The sequence below is a fragment of the Psammomys obesus genome, unplaced genomic scaffold (genome assembly GCF_907164565.1).
Source record: "Psammomys obesus unplaced genomic scaffold, mPsaObe1.curated_primary_1811, whole genome shotgun sequence".
In the NCBI taxonomy this organism is placed as follows: domain Eukaryota; kingdom Metazoa; phylum Chordata; class Mammalia; order Rodentia; family Muridae; genus Psammomys; species Psammomys obesus.
In genome coordinates, this window is record NW_026587216.1 from 52,238,614 (window position 1) to 52,257,033 (window position 18,420).

The 18,420-nt window shown below is 40.6% G+C and overlaps 1 protein-coding gene across 3 annotated transcripts in view; it reads right to left on the reverse strand.

Moving 5' to 3' along the window:
- The window catches only part of Klhl32 (kelch like family member 32), a 226,414-nt gene that overhangs the window by 171,984 nt on the left and 36,010 nt on the right, over positions 1 to 18,420 (reverse strand). For all 3 annotated transcript variants that reach the window (XR_008719679.1, XM_055603480.1, XM_055603478.1), the window contains exons 2-3: positions 14,979 to 15,063; positions 8,198 to 8,378 (exon numbers count right to left, since the gene is read on the reverse strand). Coding sequence is in view for 2 of the 3 variants with exons in the window: in XM_055603480.1 (XP_055459455.1) it covers positions 8,198 to 8,378; positions 14,979 to 15,001 (204 nt within the window). In the remaining variant the exon portion in view is untranslated. The remainder of the gene's footprint in view (positions 1 to 8,197; positions 8,379 to 14,978; positions 15,064 to 18,420) is intronic.

Here is an 18,420-nt window from a genome sequence, read left to right on the forward strand (position 1 = left end):
ACATATTTAGTATAATACTACATTTAGTATTTAAGATATTTATAATTGGATTACACATGAATTTCTATGAAAATTAGGAAACATTTCTTCATTAATTTAACAACTTATTTACTGAGCATCTACAAAGTATGAGACATTAAATTTTTGCAAGAGAAACAGAATTTACCAAGGTCAGTGGGCCACTGTATCTAGGCATTTCAATGTAAAACATTAGATACAAGAGCAAACAATTCTAATTTACATAGGGGGTTGTGGAAGGCAGTTTTTTTTTTTATGAGTCTCTTAAATTTCTGTACATACTCAGAATGAAACAATGTTCTATTTTGTCTTTTATTGATATGAAAAACAAAACAAAACAAAAAATTAAAAACCCAGACCAAATCCAATTTGGGGGTAGAAAGTTTAATTTAGTCCTTCACTGAGAGAAGCCAGCGCAGGAGCTCAAGGCAGGAGCGGACGCAGAGGCATGAAGGGTCACTGCTTCCTGGTTTGCACCCCATGGCTTGCGCAGTCTGCTCCCATACTCCACCCAGGACCATCTGCCCAGAGGTGGCACATCCCCAGGCAGAGTGAGTCCTTCCACATCAACCATCCATCAGACGGCCTGTAGACTTGTGTACACGCCATCTGAGGAAGGCATTTTCTTGAAGTTCATCTTCTCAGATGAATGTAGCTTCTGTCAAGTCCACAAAAAGTTGACTGAGACAAAGACCATTCTTTACCTAAATTCTCCTTTCGGGGAAGCTTATATAGCAAGCAGCCTTGGAAGTAAAGTTGCTATCATAGCCTAGAGCAAAAGGCAGGTTTACCTACACATAGAGGAAAGCATTTCTCTTACTAGGGGTGGTGCTGGCCAGGGATTCCTTGTCTCTGCCTCCCCTGTCCTAGGCTCACAGGTGCCCATGGTCTCCCTGGCTTTTACACAGGGAGGCAGACAGACAGGCAGACAACGTGGTAGGCACTTTAACCACTGGGCCATCTCCCCAGCCTGCTCTCAGAGACTCTGTCACTGTTAGCTGGCAGCTGGATGCAACTGATGCCCTCTCTCATATGGGAAAACCAGAGTATTATCAGAACTATCTAAACCAATCATGAGCTGGCCCGGAGACCTCTGCTGGCTGATACATTATTTAAAGATTTTTGAGAAAGAGCTTTTTACATTATAACCTTTCTCTCTTTCTTTTCCTCCCTTCAAACCCTCCCATATGTCCTCCTTGTTCCATTTCAAATACATGTATATGTTGAAAGAATCAGACTAACTTTGTAACCTATTGCCTTATAACTTATATTTGCAAGTTTTAGGCCCATGTTAATTAAAGCCTCTTAGTGCTTCTCCAGAGAGCCGAGGAATGTAAAAGTTCCTGACATTAGCCATCTGTGAGGGCAGAGATAAGGAAGAGAACAAGCAGAGATCTCTACTAAATGGAGAAAAAATCACCGGCTGGCGCCGGTGAGATGGGCTTTGTTTGGAAACTGGGCCAAATGGCCCAAATCCTTCTCCTGACCTTTGATCCAAAGCCTGTAACCCCCACTCCTCAGAACAGACATGGGATGAGTTAATCACTCTCCCATTTTTAACTGTGGATGGCAGGAAATTCCAAACTGACTTGAAGATCAGATATTTACGACAGGGCTGACTGGACCTAAGGGTGACCAGAACTAACCAATTATTTTAAAAGTTAAATACCTCATCCAATCATGAATTACCAAGAAGGCAACCCCAGGAGATTCCCGTCTTGTGTCTTTTAAAAACCTAAGGTCTTTGTCTCCTGGTGCCACTCCTAGCTGACCAAACAGGGGTGACCCCATTGCGCAATGGTCAAGAGGAACCTCTTGCGTTTTTGCATCGATGGATGATTAGTTTTCTGAGTTCTCTTCATACCTTCTTATATTTAGGCTCTTGCTGGGCCTAACAATGTATGTACACATATATTAATAATACACCTTGCTGTATTATGATATAGTCTATAATATTTTTTATTTTTTATAAGTGTTTATACGTTTTCAGAGTTTACCATTTGGTATTGACCAATTGATATGCTCATCCCTGGGGAAGACTGTTTCTAGAAAAGGATTTTTTAAAATCATAGTTAAATTTGTATTCCTGTTTATTAAGATTCAGACTACTGTGAGGCAAAAATGCCCACTTACACTGATTCTGGGAGTAATCATTGGATTTTTCTTGGCCAATGAGAGATCAGTACATACTAATGTTATATTTCAAAAATATTACTTGGTCATTGTGGTGGTGTAAATAAAAATGGCCCTATGGGCTCATATATGTGGATGCTTAGTCAACTAAGAATGACACTATTTGAGGAGACTAGGAAGTGTGGCCCTGCTGAAGGAGGTGTAGCACTGGGTTGGGATTTGAAGTTTCAGAAACCCATGGCCTCCTTCCCCCTCCCCTTTCCCCCCTAGATCAGGCGTAGCTCCCAGCCGGTGCTCCAATACAACAGGCCTGCCATGGCTGCCACCATGCTCCCTGCCACGATAATCATGGACTAAACCTCTGTAGTAAGTCCTCAATTAAGTGCTTTCTTTTATAAGAGTTATCATGGTCACAGAGTCTCTTCATCACAATAGAACTGTGACTAAGACAGTCACTAACAATGAATTAACACCATGACATCTCTGGGTTTAGCGGGAAGGCAGCCACCCTAAGCTAAGAGTGTGGGGAAGCACTAGCTTCAGCAGCAAAGCAAAACAGGAAAGTCTCCAGAGCAGAATAGATTCCTGGGTCTGTTCTTGAGGAGTAAAACGAAAACAAGAATGCAGCACTTCAGAACCTATGGGTACAATTTCAGCAGCTCTGAGGGAGAAGTTTATAACTATAGGTGCTTTCGTTAAGAGAGAGAGAACTACAGTACATTACTCAATGATAGGCCATGACCGTCTAAGAAGAAGCTAAACCCCAAATCAGTGAGCAAAAGTAATAATGAAGATGAATGTTGAAATTAATGAAAGAAAAAAGAAAAAAGAAAAAAGAAAGAAAGAAAGAAGGAAGGAAGGAAGGAAGGAAGGAAGGAAGGAAGGAAGGAAGGAAGGAAGGAAGAAAGAAAGGAAGAAAGAAAGCAAGCAAAGAACCAATGCTGGGACTGAAAAGCTGGGTCAGTGGTTCAGAATATAGGCTCTGCTAGCAGAGAACTGGTTCCCAGCACTCTTATCAGGCAGCTCACAGCCACTTGCAACTCAGGCTTCAGGAGATCTGACATATTCCTCTTGCCTCTGCCAGGACCCACAGGTACGTGAGCATACTCTCTCACACACACACAGACATACACATTAATAAAAATAAACTTACTTTAAAATATCAACAAAACAAATGTCAGTTCTTTGAATAGACAAACAACTGACAAATCCCTACCTAAACTAACACAACTAAAAGACCCAAATTAATGAAATTAGAGGCAACAAGGGAGACATTACTAGGTATTAGTAAATCAAAAGACTATTAGGGCATACTATGAAAGTTATATTCTAATGAATTGTAAAAGCTAAAGGAAATGAGAAAGTTTCTAGACACATATGATCTACCAAATTTATGCCAAGATGTAATAATGTAAGTGGATCTGGAATAAACAGGATTGCCCTAGTTAACTTTCTACTGCAGGGATAAACCACTGACCAAAACTAACTTGGGGGATGAAAGAAATTATTTGGCTTTCAAGTTATCACTGAGGAATGCTGCATTGGTTTGAAAAAATTTGCCCCATAGGCTCACAGGGAGTGGTACTAGGAGGTGTGGCCTTGTGGGAGGAGCTGTGTCACTGTGGGGGTGGGCGTTTAGGTGTTGGATGCTAAGGCTAGGCCTGGTGTGACCTTCACTTCTGCTGCCTGTAGGTGATGATGTAGAGCTCTCAGCTCCCACCACCATGCTGCCTGTGTGCTGCCATGCCTCTCAGCTAAATGTTTTCTTTATAAGAGCTGTCATGGTCGGGGTGTCTCCTCACAGCCACAGAGGCAAAGGCAGGGACATGAAGCAGGAACTACAGAGGAGCTCTCACTGTGGCTTGCTCAGCTGGCTTATGCATCCCAGGGGTTACCACTCCCCACAGTGGAGTGGGCCCTCCCACATCAATCATATCAATCATTAACCAAGAAAATGCCCCTAAGACACGCCTACAGGCCATTCTGAAGGAGAAGCTTTCTCAGTTGAGGAACCCTTTCCCCAGATGACTTTGGTTGGTGTCAAGTTGACAAAAACTAACCAGCACAAAGACTAAAGAACTAATAAATGTCTTCCAATTAAAAACTCCAAGCCCAGAAGAATGCCCAGCTGAAGTCTACCAAAGCTTCTCAAACTAGTCCACAAAACAGAAAGGAATTAATATGTCAAACTTCTTTTTCATCCTAGTTTTATACCTACACCTGAACTGGAAAAGGCCACACACACACACACAAAGGAAATTATAAGTCAGCCTCTCCAATGAAAATAAATGCACAAATTCTCAACAAAATATTTATAAATTAAATTCAACTCCCTATCAAAGACATCATTCATCATGATTAGTAGACTTCATTACATGCAAGGATAGTTTAACATATGAAAATCCATGAGTACACATCATATAAATTGACTTGAGGAAAGAAATCACATCTTAATAAATATAGAAAAGGCCTTTGATAAAGTCACTTGATAAATATCTCAGCGATGAAATCTTTAAAAAGTCTAGCAATATAATAAACATCTCTTAACATAATAAACATTATATATATATTAAAGCCATCTATAACCAACATTACACTAAACAGAGTTAAAGAAGTCAATGTGTTTAGACTGAAATCAGGAATGGGACAATGGTGTTCACTCTTTTCACACTTTTCCTCCATGCAGTGCTTGAAATTTTGGAGGAATAAATAAAATAAATAGGGAAGGAAATAGAAGGGTATAAATGGAAAGACAGTAGTGAAGTTACCCCTATTTTGTAGACAATAACTTTCTATGAAGAAGGGACCCAAAGCTCTGCCAGAAAATTCTTAGAACTGATAAATTCATCTAAAAAATGGACAGGTTATACAAATCAGTAGCTTTTCTCTATGTCAATAACCAACATTCTGCTGAAATCAGGAAAGCAACTCAACTTACAAGTGCTTCAGAAATTAAATAAATGAATAACCTAGAAATAAACCCAACCAAGGAACTGAGAGATTCCCTACAATGAAAAAAAAATTAAGCACCGAAGAAAGAAATTGAATAAGATGGAAATATTGCCAATGATCAGGGATTAGCAGAATTAATCTAACAAAATAGCTGTATTATCTGTATTATCAAAAGTGACCTACAGATTCAATAAAATTGCCATTAAAATGCCAATGACATTTTTCACAGAAATAGATAAAACATGCTGAAGGTCACAGAGAGCAAAAATTACTCTAGACATCCCACAATCCTGAGCAAAAAGAAGATTACTAGAAGTACAGAGGGTTTAGAACACCTATTTAAAGTCATACTAACTCACTCTTGTGACAAACTAGCATAGCACTACTAAAAAAAAAAAAACAACGGTGTAGATCAGTAGGATAGAACAGAGGACTTAGCTTCCTTTCCTATTTAGTACTCTCATGAAAGAAACTCAAGGGAAAGAGCTTATTTTAGCTCACAATTTAAGGTCCAGTGTACCCTGGTTGGAAGGTCAGGGCAGAGCTTGAAGCAGCTGGTCACCGTCCACAGGAAAGAGCATTGAAAGCCGCTCTAGTGCTCACCTTGCTGTCTCCATGTAAGGCAGGGTCTCACACCCAGGAAATGGTCCTTCTCACAATTAAGGTGGGTTTCCCCCATAGGTAAATACAGAGAGCCATCTCCCAGGTAATTATAGAGTCTGTCAAGTTGACTACATGCATAAGTTCCCATTCGTGAGCATAGCTACAGTTGCCTGACTTTTGACAACAGCGCCTAAATATACACTGGAGAACACAGTCTCTGGTGAATGATTCTCAGAAAGCTGGATATCCTTTTATGGAAGAATAAAGCTGCATACCTATCTTTCACGCTATGCAAAAGTCAGCTCAAAAAGACTCAAAGACCTGAAAGTTTGAAACTGTTGGAAGAGAACAGAAGAAGCACTCTGTGGCACACAGGCAATGTATTTCTGAAAAGGACACCGATTGCTCAGAAAATTACCAAGAATTTACAAATAAGATTGCATGCAGTTAAAAAGCTTCTACATAGCAAATGAAAAAGTTCAGTGAAAAAGCCTACAGAATGAGAGAAACTCTTTGTTAGCTATATATTAGACAGAATATTTAATATCTAGAATATATATGAAAGTCAAAAAGCTAAATATAACAACAATCAATTGATATATGGGCTAATGAAATGAATAAATCAGTGTCAAAAAAGGAATTACAAAAAGGCCAATAAACATAAAATTGTTCATGCAATTTAAAATCACTTTGCGATTCCATCTCATTCCAGTCATTAAGAAATCAAATAAAGGCATAGTTTAGTGGGGAATGCCTTTAATGCCAGCACTTGAGAGCCAGAGGCAGAAGGATTTCTGTGAGTTCAAGGCCAGCCTAGTCTACATAGCAAGTTCTAGGACAGCTAGAGCTATATAGAGAGATTCTGTCAAAAACAAAAACAAACAAGACAAAAACAAAATGAAATTCTGGGGATAATGAGGAAGAAGGGGGCCCTTACATAGTGCTGATGGGGAAGCAAACTAGGCCAGCTGCTGTGGCAACTAGCCTGGTGCTCCTCAGCAATCCAGAAATAGGATATGAATCAGCTATACAACTTCTGGATACATACCAAAGGACTCTAACATACCGCAGCAATGCCTGCACATACAATCTTACTGTAGCAACAGTCACAACAGCCAACTCAGAGATTCAGCCTCAAAGTCTCTCAATGGGCAGATAAACAAAGAAAATACAGTGTGTATACACAATGGAGTCTTATTCAGCCATAAGGAAGAATGAAATTATCTAATTTTCTAGAAAATGAATAACCAAACTGGAGATTATCATATTAAGCAAAACAAGCCAGATACAGAACAACAAATACTCTGTTTTCTCTTATATGTAGATCCTAGAATCCTTTATAGAGACATAAAACCATACACATGATAGGACAATAGAAGGAAGACAGGACAGAAGGAGGGATAAATGAGTACTAAGGGGAAGGGACAGGAAGGGATTCATATGGTGAAAACATGATATATCTGAAAGAAACTTTCTTCATGAATACACAAACAGTGAATACATGCCAATTTAAAAGAGAAGAGGAGGAAGAGGAGACTGCAAAATGGCTCACCAGGTAAAGGACCTTGCTGTACAAGCCTTGCAAGCCAGATTAATCTCCAGAACCCAGATAAAGCTGAATGGGAGAGAGAACCACGCTGTCTTCTGACCTCCACATGCACCCTTGGCACGTGCACCCACACATGCCACGCACACACAATGTAGACACATGCACACACAATAATAATATCCTCTCTCCATCGCTCTCACTGTGTGGCATGTATATGGGTACATGTGTGTGGAGGCCTGAGGCTGAAGTTAGGAATCTCCATCAACCACTCTTCTACTTTGTTTCATTTATGCAAGGTTTCTCAGCCATCTGAACTCCATCCAGTACTCACACTTGCGTGGCTGCATTTCAACCAGCCCCCAAAAAAGTTTCTCAAACTAAAAAACAGAAGTCAGACACGAATCTTATTTCCAGGTAAGCAAGTTAAGAACCATGCTTATTATTTATTTACATTCTGAATCCTAAGTACTTAATTTTTGAGATTTGGTTTCCTCATATATTAAAACGACAACCTTTCACAGCATGTGAATACATCTGTACAAGCTGTTCACGTGAAGACAGAGGAAGCACGAACATAAAAGACCTCATCCTTCCAACTCGTATCAGCGCACATCACTCACAGCTGGAGGTCAAACTCCATCTTCGAGCAAAGAAGAGCCCTATCTTCCTATGTCACTGCCACACCACGGAGTGCTTGCCAAATGCCAGCCAAATGCACAGTCAGATGCAAACGTCTGCTTCCCATCGCAGGCACCCTGCCCAGTCCAGCGAGCGAGCCAACAGGGCGCCAGACCCAATGCTGTCCAGTAAGGACCACAGGTTTCTAACACTTACAGATCTGCAGACCGCCGTGTACCTGGCTCAGGACCTAGGAAAATTAAGGGCACACTGCTGTCCTCCGTGCATTGACGTCCGAAGACAAACACATCCACCTTCACTTACCCGGAAATAGTCACTGCAGGCTGCTAGGACGGCCTTGTGAGCATGGAATTTCTGTTCCTCCGCAATCAGGGTCACATCGCAGAGGATACCATCACTTCTTTGCTGATTCAGTGCCGCGAGGACAGTGTCATTGTGGGATTCCGAGTGGCACAGCCTCTGGCCCGTCAGCATCTCTTGAATACTACAAAGGAAAACAAACGAAGCTCTGTTTACTCCTTCCACCAGCTCTGCTTCCCAGGAGCTTTCGCACCCTCTCGCTGTGGGGAGGCCCCTTGAATTCTGCTACACTGTGAGTGGACTCCTCCGTTCTCAAGTTTGCCCTCTACGCTTTTTGCCTGTTTGTTTTCCTTTTCTCTGATTGTTTTCTTTGCCCTGTCCTGGGGCTTCTCTCTCTTACTAGATCCTGTTTCTTGAGTTTAACTGTGTGAATGTTTACCTGTGTCTGTGAACCCGTGAGCCTGCTTCTGAGCCCCTATTTCTTCAGTGTGTACTTTGCAAAACTAGCTTTATGTACTTGTGAGTTGAGCATAAATTCTTTGTGTACATGTGCGTGTGTGTGTGCATTCATGCGTGCCTGCATGAGAGAGAGAGAACAGGGACACTTCCTAATCGATGGCTCCCTCTCAACTCTGTCCTTCTCTAGCTTTAGACTGTGTGTCCTTCAAATACGTTTGGCCCGATAAACACAAGAAACCGGAGCAAATGTTGGAACAAAAGAGCTGTGCACGACCATCCCTAGTCCAAAGCAGTGAAACCACAGCATCTTATGGAGCTTTGGAAATTACACACCATATGACAAATGTCGAAAAATTCAAACTATCCTGCAAGGGTTATAATTACTAATCACAACTAAAAATTTAATCTTCCTAGTAACCCTAAGAGAAGGTACTACTGCTATATATGTTTTGTAGATAAGAATACCAAAATTCTTGATCATGAACTTAAAAAAAAAAAACACCAAAAACCTAATGTTAAGAACACAATGATATAATTCCTTTTCCTGATTAAAAAAAGAAAATGGTACTTTGTAAGAAAGGTTTCCAAGACCAACAGAGCCAAAAAACCCAAGCCCAGGAGGGCCTGCGGAGACCCATACTCCAACCAAGGACCATGCATGGAGAGAACATAGACCCCTGCACAGAGGAAGCCCATAGCAGCTCAGTCTCCAAGTAGGTTACCACGTAAGTGGAGCAGGAGCTGTCTCTGACATGAACCCAGGCTTTTTGATCACTTCTCCATGGTGGGGGCTGCAGCCTTGCCAGCCACAGAGGAGGAGGATGGAGCCAGCCTTGATGAGACCTCATAGGCTAGGGTCAGATGGAAGGGGAGGTGATCCTCCCCTATCAGGGACTAGGAGAGGGGCATGGGAGGAGATGAGGGAGGGAGGGTGGGGCTGGGAGGAGACAAGGGGGAACTACACCTGAGAAATATGGTGAATTGAAATAATTAATTAATTGATTGATTACTTAATAAAAAGAAAGGTCTCCGAAACATATGCCCAAGATGAAGAAATTTCAAAAGCTCTTATCAATTTTATATTTATGCCCTACATAATTAGTCTCAAGAGTAACCCTTTCGAGTAATATAAGAAAACACAGTAGCATGCAATAATCATAAAACCATGCAATCAAGCTTCAAAACTGGCTTCCTATGTACGAGGACTAAAGTTTTAAAATAGAAAATGGATTTTTAGTATTGTAATTTTAGAAGCTGCATTTGAAACCTTCATAATTTCCTTTCTCCTCTTTTATGTCACCATAAATTTATTTCAAAATTTCGTTTGTAGAACAAGAATATATTGAAGTAATTGCCTTAAGATGTTCCCTTACTTCCAGACCTAGCCCATGATCTCTACCATTACTAAGCCTGAATCAGTACTTTCACTTGGATATCTGTTGAGCGAGAATAAATCTTGGCAGGGAGAGAGCAACTGTGAACTGCAGTCTGGCGAAGTCTGAGGAGCTGAGCCTTGGAACAATAGTGATACTCCGGCTTAGCAGACATACTGGCTCAGCTAGAGGTCAGTCTTAAAGAACACCACACGCTTTATTTAAGACAACACTTGGCAGAAGAGCCCAAATGCTTTAAAACCAATATGTTATGCGTTCTTTAAAAGCAGAAATAAATACTCTTGACATTTGGCAAGAAATAAAGGCCCGGTGATCAACAAATACCAACAAGTGATTATTGTATTCTCAAAGCAGTTCCAATTCATCTCTCAGATATAAAGCTGCAAGAGGCCTCACCCCTTAAATGTGGCAGCACACCTGTCCACAGGACAGTCAGAAGAACTCCATTTACCTGGCTAACTGTCACACTCAGGGAACAACACGAAGCCAAGGCTACAGGCTACCACGCTAAAATTAAGGTGGGAAGCAGACATGCCCCTGCCACTAGCTGCCTCAGCCCTTAGAACAAATGGGAAATTAACAAACTCGTCTCCCAGGTCAGAGCAGTGCCACTACCAGGAAATAAACAAACAAGAGAAAAACTATTTCAAATGATTTCCAAATTGCTAGGGAGATATGTAATGAAGGATCTACATCTCTCAAGTGGCATACACATTTGAGACTCTTCTTTTTTATATTTAATTTATTTTTACAATTTATTCACTGTATATCCCGACTGAAGTCCCCTCCCACAACCCCTCTCATCACCACCCTCCCTCCCTCTTCCCCTAGTCCACTGAAAGGGGGAGTTCTCCTCCTCTGCCATCTGCCCTGGGCTTATCAAGTCTCATCAGGACTGCCTGGATCTTCTTCCTCTGTGACCTGGCAAGGCTGCATCGCTAGGGGGAAGTGATCAAAGAGCAGGCAACAGAGTTCATGACAGAGGCATCCCTTGCTCCCCTTATTTGGCGACTCACATGGAGACTGAGCTGCCTAAAAAGATCATCCTGAGTGAGGTAATCCAAAAACAGAAAGACATACATGGTATATACTCACTTATAAGCAAATATTAGTATATATGTGCTTATAATATATATGGTATATATATATATATATATATATATATATATATATTATATAATATAGCATAGACATACTAAAATCTACAGACCTAAAGAAGCTAAACAACAAGGAAGACCCTAGGGAAGAGGCTTAATCCTCATTCAGAAGATGGACACCAGAAGCGGTGGAAGAGAGGGAATAGAAAGGGAGCCTCTCCACAAGGACCAAACATATCTGGGCACAGGGTCTTTTCTGAGACTGACATGCAACCAAGGACCATGTATGAATGTAACCTAGAACCTCTGCTCAGATGTAGCCTGTGGTAGCTCAGTAACCAATTGGTTTCCCATAGTGAGGGGAACAAGGACTATTTCTAACAGGAACTCAATGACTGGCTCTTTGGCCTCCCCACCCCCCAAGGGAGGAGCAGTCCTGTTAGGCCACAGAGGAGAGCTTTGCAGCCAGTCCTGAAGATACCTGATAAAACAGGATCAGATGAATGGGGAGGAGGTTCCCCCTATCAGTGGACTTGGCAAGGGGCAGGGATGAGATGAGGGAGGGAGGGACTGGGAGGGAATGAGGGATCGGGACACGGCTGGGATACAGAGTTAATAAAATGTAACTGATAAGAAAAAAATAAAATTAAAAAAAAAAAAAGAAAGGGAGCCTCCTATAGAGTCCTCTGAAAGGCTCCACCCAGTGGGGGGTTGAGGTAGATGCTGAGAATCTTCTTAAGCTTGGGAAAATTCTATTAAAAAAACGGTACCCCTCAAAATTCACAGCTACTACAGAAAGTACCCTGGCACCCTGTGCGACACAAGTACCTTTTTCCCTGGGGACCCAAGAGCTGCACTGACAAAAAAAGAGCCCAAGCCACACATGACTGCTACAGGCTCTAAACCAGCTACTACAAACTGAAGTGCGCTGTCAGTGTGAAACAACACGAGCTGCCAAACATGATATGAAAAACGAACTCAATGTATCCTGCTAATACTTTTATGTAGAGCACATGTTTAGATTATGATTTGGGACACACTGATTTACATAAAATGCATCACTACAATTAATCAGAGCTGTTTCTTTGTTCGTTGTTATAAAATGCATCTACTTTATCACACTTCCTATTATGATTCCATTTCCCAGTCCATAAGCTCATAAGGGTGCCAGGTGACTCCAATCAAGCTGCCAGGGTGAGCACCACTCCTGCGTCTCCCAGGGCTGACTCGGGTCCCTGGACCACTGGAGGAGCCCAGACTCAGCCCAGACTCCGCCAGCAGAGACTGATTTTCAGCAGTGCCAGGGAATGAGCATCAGACATGTCAAATCACCTAATGGTGGGGAATCCATTCATGAGGGCTCAGGGAGCGGGATTGATCATGATTTTGAGCCTGTAACTTTCACTCTGGGACTGATCACAATATATCGAATGCAGAATACGCGTCGAAGAGTGTCTGCTGTGCTCCTTCTGAGCCTCTGCCTTAGTGCAAATGGCTGCTTTGAGTGCACACAGTGAACACTCTGATCACAGAAACCCCAGGGGTCTTATTTTCATACATTCAGTTAACTGAATTCAGAAAACTTTTAAGATATGAATTTTAAAACAACACTACAGTTTTACATTTTACATTTCACATTTAAAGTTCTGTGGATTTCTATTTTAATGTTCACACACTACTCAACACGGTAAAAATGTTCTTATACGTTAATAGTATTTATTTACATGGACAGGTTGTTAAAAGACCCTGTAATAGAATTAATTTTTGTATATATTATGGCTTCTAGTTTTTTGTGTGTGTGTTTTTATGTGTTTTTCCTGTGTGTATAAACATTTGTGTGTCTGCATATATACATGTTTCTTTGGCTCTTTTTCTTCTATTTTTGTTTGTTCTGTCCTTATTTGTTTTATTATTATTATTATTATTATTATTATTATTATTATTTTGATACCTGTTTTCCAATGAGAGGTAGTGAGAATCTCTGAGGAGTTGGGGGAGGAGAAATCATAGTCAAAATATATTGTATGGAAAAAAAAACACCTATTTCAGTAAAAAGTAAAATAATAAGAAAAAAATAGAGAAGAGGTATGGCTAAGGAAAAGGAAATAGACAGTTGGTGGAAATGTGAATTAGCTAGATTAGTAGAGGAGATATAGCAATGAAGTCAAATAATAGCCCTAGTGAAATAGGTAAACCTTCAAGCTAGGAAATGAGGGTGACTTCAAGAGTTAAGCGACTACTGAGGACAACAAGGTCCAGGCTGTGTCTGTGGTGGTATCATGTGGCTGTGTGGAAGGAAGTCTCCCTGGAAAAAGGCAGCTGAGGATCCATGCATCTGGGCAGACCTTCCATAAAGAGTCTATGCTGAGAAGGGAGACACAGCAGAATTTACGGTCTCATTGCCACAGCTCCAAATGGCAGAATGAAAGAGGGAGAGAAGAGGAGACAGGGCTCTGGGTCAGAGCGGGGAGGAAGGTGAGCACACAGTGAAGGACTTGGCTTTACGACGGTTAACTGATTAATACAAGTGGTAGACTTAAGGGAAGAAACCACTTTGAGAACAGACACCGATTGTGGTAACAAGGAGAAAATTATTTGTCTGAGGTGGTGCTGTACAAATACTGTAGTCCTCAGGTAGTTCCTATCAACAGCCTAAGAGTTCACAGCATTAACTCTCCCGGCTGGGCCCCAGATCTAAGGTGGCTTCCTGGCCTTGGTATTCACCGTATCCTGAGACAGGTTGTTTGTCGCTCGGCAGACCTGCCTTATGCACTGTCAGAGGTTTAGCACAATTTGTAGCTAAAATCAACTGTACCCTATCCCTGATGATAAGAAACACTGCTGGTCCCTGACCAACATACGCTAACTCCCCACTGAGGATCACTGAGTGTGACAAACTCACAAGAGCCATTCAGAGGCCTTACACCTGCTCTGGCAATTCCACCAGTTCTGAACTTATTTTGGAGCTGAGCATCTCTAACAGCTTCAGAAAAAGCTTTGTTTAGCAGAGGCACCTAGTTCTCCACGTTCAACAGACAACCCCCACCTTTACTACCTTTCTTAATCTTTCTTCGGAAGACATTCTGACTGCTTCCTCAAAAAGGGTCCAGGGGCCATGAATCTGGATGACACTGACTTGCCTCCAGACAGAATGAATGCCATACGCTTTCTCCCTGGCTGCCTCTCAGACTGTGGAATGGGAAGCTAGCTCCCTCCTGCCTGAGAGCTTCTCTCAGCTCAGGCCATCCTTTGGATTTCAGGAATACTTCTTTCCTGTATTTACACTGGACTTTTCCATCAGAAACTTTTCCACAATGGTATTTGCATTGCTGGAGGTATAGCTATTCGTTTAACAACTGGTTCTTCCATAGAGTACTCAATCCATGAAGGGATAAATCGAATTTTATATTATTCATAGCTGGTACTTTACATCAAGTTGAGTGTTTGGCTCAACAAATATTTATTACATAAATAAATATTAAAAAAGATATTATCAGGAATTTTTGAATCCTCCCCAAACTGATCGTATTAAAGAAGACAATATTCAATATTAGTTTTCTGAACATTTTCATCATGAACATTTATAGTTATTTGTCTTTTGCTCAAAGGATTACCATCCCAAACAAGAAACGCATCATTCAGAGAATCATGAAGCTTTTCTAGCTTTGATCAAGAGGTCTTAGAAGTTCATCCTTGTTCCAAATACCCAAACCACAAAAATTATGACAGCTTTGTTTATTCAGTCAAGTTGTGTTCAGTTCCTGCTTTTGTTCTCAGTGATGCCGTGTCTAAGCCTCACTATCCTGAGTAAAAGCATTCTCCTTCTGTGCGTACCTGAGGCAGTGTTCGGAAGGCATTCTCCAGCTGGGTCCTCAGAGTCAGGCTTAGAAGCTTTCAGGAGACTCCGTAAGCATTCCAGCTGGATTAGAAAGTATAAGAAAGAAAATAAAAATGAGCCAAATGCACAGGACCTTCTAGGAGCTCATGATCCTGACACTTCAGAATACCAAGGAGGGGCCTTAGAATGTGGATGCTGATGTCTAGCATCCTCTCACTCCTCATCAGGCTCCTTTCATATGCTCCTGATGTCTCTAAACTTTCAGGTGTTTTACATTATTAGAGACTCAAGGATAGAAAGTACAAAATGTCTGAGACTCATTAATGGCTGTCAAATAGTCATAGGGAACAATTAAGATTTCATAAACTATAAAATCTACCACTACAGTGATCCAAACCACAGATACTATGCTCAGAAAATTAAGTTTCCTTACAAACATGATCAGCGAAGTCAAGTTTAAACCGAGTATCTGTTGGGCAAGCATATACAGAAAGATATTTTCCTACTCAAGGAGGGTTCTGAAAGCTCATCAAAAATGCAACACACAGAGAAGATGAAAATGAGATGGAAATGAACACTGGCTTGTCACAGCAGCCTCAGGCTTAGCTAAAACTGCAGCTGTGCTGGTCGGCCTGAGGCTCCTTGGCTGTCCCCACTTCCCATCCGCCCTGGCTGCCCACCCTTGCCTTTGTTTCCAATCAGTGATAGAACTCTAAGCAGAAAAATAAACTATCTGAACAGTCTGGGACCTGGTCCACGATTTCATTTCACTCTTATTAGAAGAGTCTACCTCGAATTTTGTACAAACCCAGGTGGCAAAATTAATTAAAATTTGGATAAGCCAAATAGGCTTCCTTCTGTCTTAATTTTTAATTTGAACAGCAGCAGTAACAGGTTAAAAATGCTTATGAGAGGGATGTGTTAAACTGTACTTCTAGATTATATAATAAAACATTTGTAATCTGACTAAAATACAGCCCTTATTATATTATAAGGAAACCTGCAATTGGTATGACTTTGAAATAATTAATATATCATTTGTTTAGGTATTCCATTATTACAGAATATTGGGTTGTTTTAAACATTCATTCCACACAATTTTACCTTGTAGTTCTTTTCTTTTTATTTTTTATAAATAGGATATTCTTTCACTTGTTTCTAGTATAAGCGCTGACAAAACGGAAGTGAGTGTCATTTTTGCTCCATCGGGTAAGCAGCACAGACGGTCAGAATAATTCTAGGCACATTGTTTAATTAGCTGAGAGACTTGCTTAGCAACCAATTATTGCTACAGTCCCCCCTCAGAATGTGGGTTATAAGCTCTATGACATAACATCAAATACACTTAAGATTTGAAATGTTAAAAGAGTACCTATTACAGATGGGTAGAAAAAAAATCTTGTTTTTTTTTTAAATCCTACATTTTAAAAATACTTTTAATAATCCAGAAAATGGAGAATTTTAGACAATTTTAGAGGTTAGAACAATTCACCATTAGAGGCTATATCTAATCTGATACATTTTAAACAGTAAGTGTGATGGAAAAAAATCACAAAACGAATTCAGTTCCCTGCTAGAGAGACACTAATTGTTCGTAGGTCAACACAGCAGATTAGTTCTCAAAAAAATTAAAAAAAAAAAAAACCTAAGTATGACCTCCTACATAGTTTAATTAAATTAATGTAACATTTAACGGTAACTCAAAATGGATTAAGAATATATCACCACAGAAAAAAGTTTTATTATTTATTAATACTATTTTTCTACATATTTTCTTCTTGATATATATATATGTGTGTGTGTGTGTGTGTGTGTGTGTGTGTGTATAATACATTGGAATAAAATTAAAATTTATGGGAAAATACAATTGTTTTATGAACAGCTTCATAGACAGGGCAGTGTACCAGACATGACATATCCTTCCACAGCCTCTTCTCTGCTTTGTCCCTCCTTGGAATATCCCTAATCTGTGGCTCTTAACTTCCCCCATGAGCTCTGGAAAGCTTGATCCATCTCTAGAGCTACCATCCTGGAGGACTCTTAACCTTGGCCACTTTGTGAGGCCACCAGCATAACAAAAGCGCTCTCCTGACCTATCTCTCCTCAGGCTTCTCTGGGTTCTTTGCTCAGGTAGCCCCTTCTTCACATGTCTTCAAGAGCTTTGTGACCAAGCACTAAACACAGAAGCCTTTCTGTGAACAGAGAAGTCACTGATGTCATAATAATGCAAAGGAGAAAATATGCTTATAAAAATAGTTAAGAAAGCATGCATTAAAATCTTGCTGTTGTTTAATCGGCTTCTCATCTCAGCTTTACAGCTTCTGGAAGGAAAGAGAACTTTCCTCTGCCATGTACTTATTATGCATGAGCAAGGCAGTGAAGGAGCTCAGAATGTTCCACTGCAAAGCATATCTCTTTATCGATGGATTATATTGAGCTAACGATTGCTAAAAAACCATTAGATGCAGAACAAGCTCTAAAACAGCTCATGTTTTTCCTTTTTAAAGAGAATTTCCATTCAGAGACTGGTTTGTAGCTGCATTTGCCTGCTGTGTGGGCTTTCTCCCACCCTTTATCCCCCTGGATTGACCACTAGATAGGAGGGAAAGAAAAACAGAGGGCAGAGAGCACATAGGAAAATCTGAATCTAATTTACTTCCTTTTGTTTCTTCTTTGACCACAGCTCTTGGCAAACCACAACCAACCTCCCTAAACAACCCCTCCTATTGGAGCCCCAGTATTTACAACTTCTGAGAAGTTCCCAGAATTCCAAATGACACACAGTCACAGAGATTATCTGCACCTGGCAAAACATGCTCTGCTAGAACATGAGGCAAATCATAGCCAGCAGCTGCAGACAGTCCAAAGCAGTCCGAATCCCCACTCCTGGGATTAAAATGAAAACATATTCTTATAATAGTTCTGTGCTTTTAAAGAAACAAAAATTCCAAAATTGTCACTACATTTTCCCCCTTCTGTTCTCAGCCATTAATTATGCTGGATGCAGCGGGAATTTATAAACAGAGACACTTTCAATAAAATAGCGCTTTTCCGGTCAGTGGCCAAGGTTTTCAGGAGACCGCTCCTGCTCAGTTCTAACCTTTATCTGTTTTGATGGTATCCACATCTTTTCATTTCCTGTGGAAATATAAGTAAATCTTATTCTCAACACAGAACTTTTTCTGGCTTCCATTCTGATGTTAACACATTCTTATAGTATACAGGTTGATTTAATTCCACAATTTTTTTCTATAATCCAGTGTCTCTTGGATGCTGTTTTTCCTTTCTCATTAACATTCAGAAATTTAAAGTTAGCAAAGCACTATTGATTCTATCTCGTGGTGTTTTATTTTTCCTCAAAATTTTTGCTGTGGCACCTTGAGCCAGTCCCCAAGGCCATTTCCCGAAGGAAAGGAATTACCTTGAATATCTCTTTTG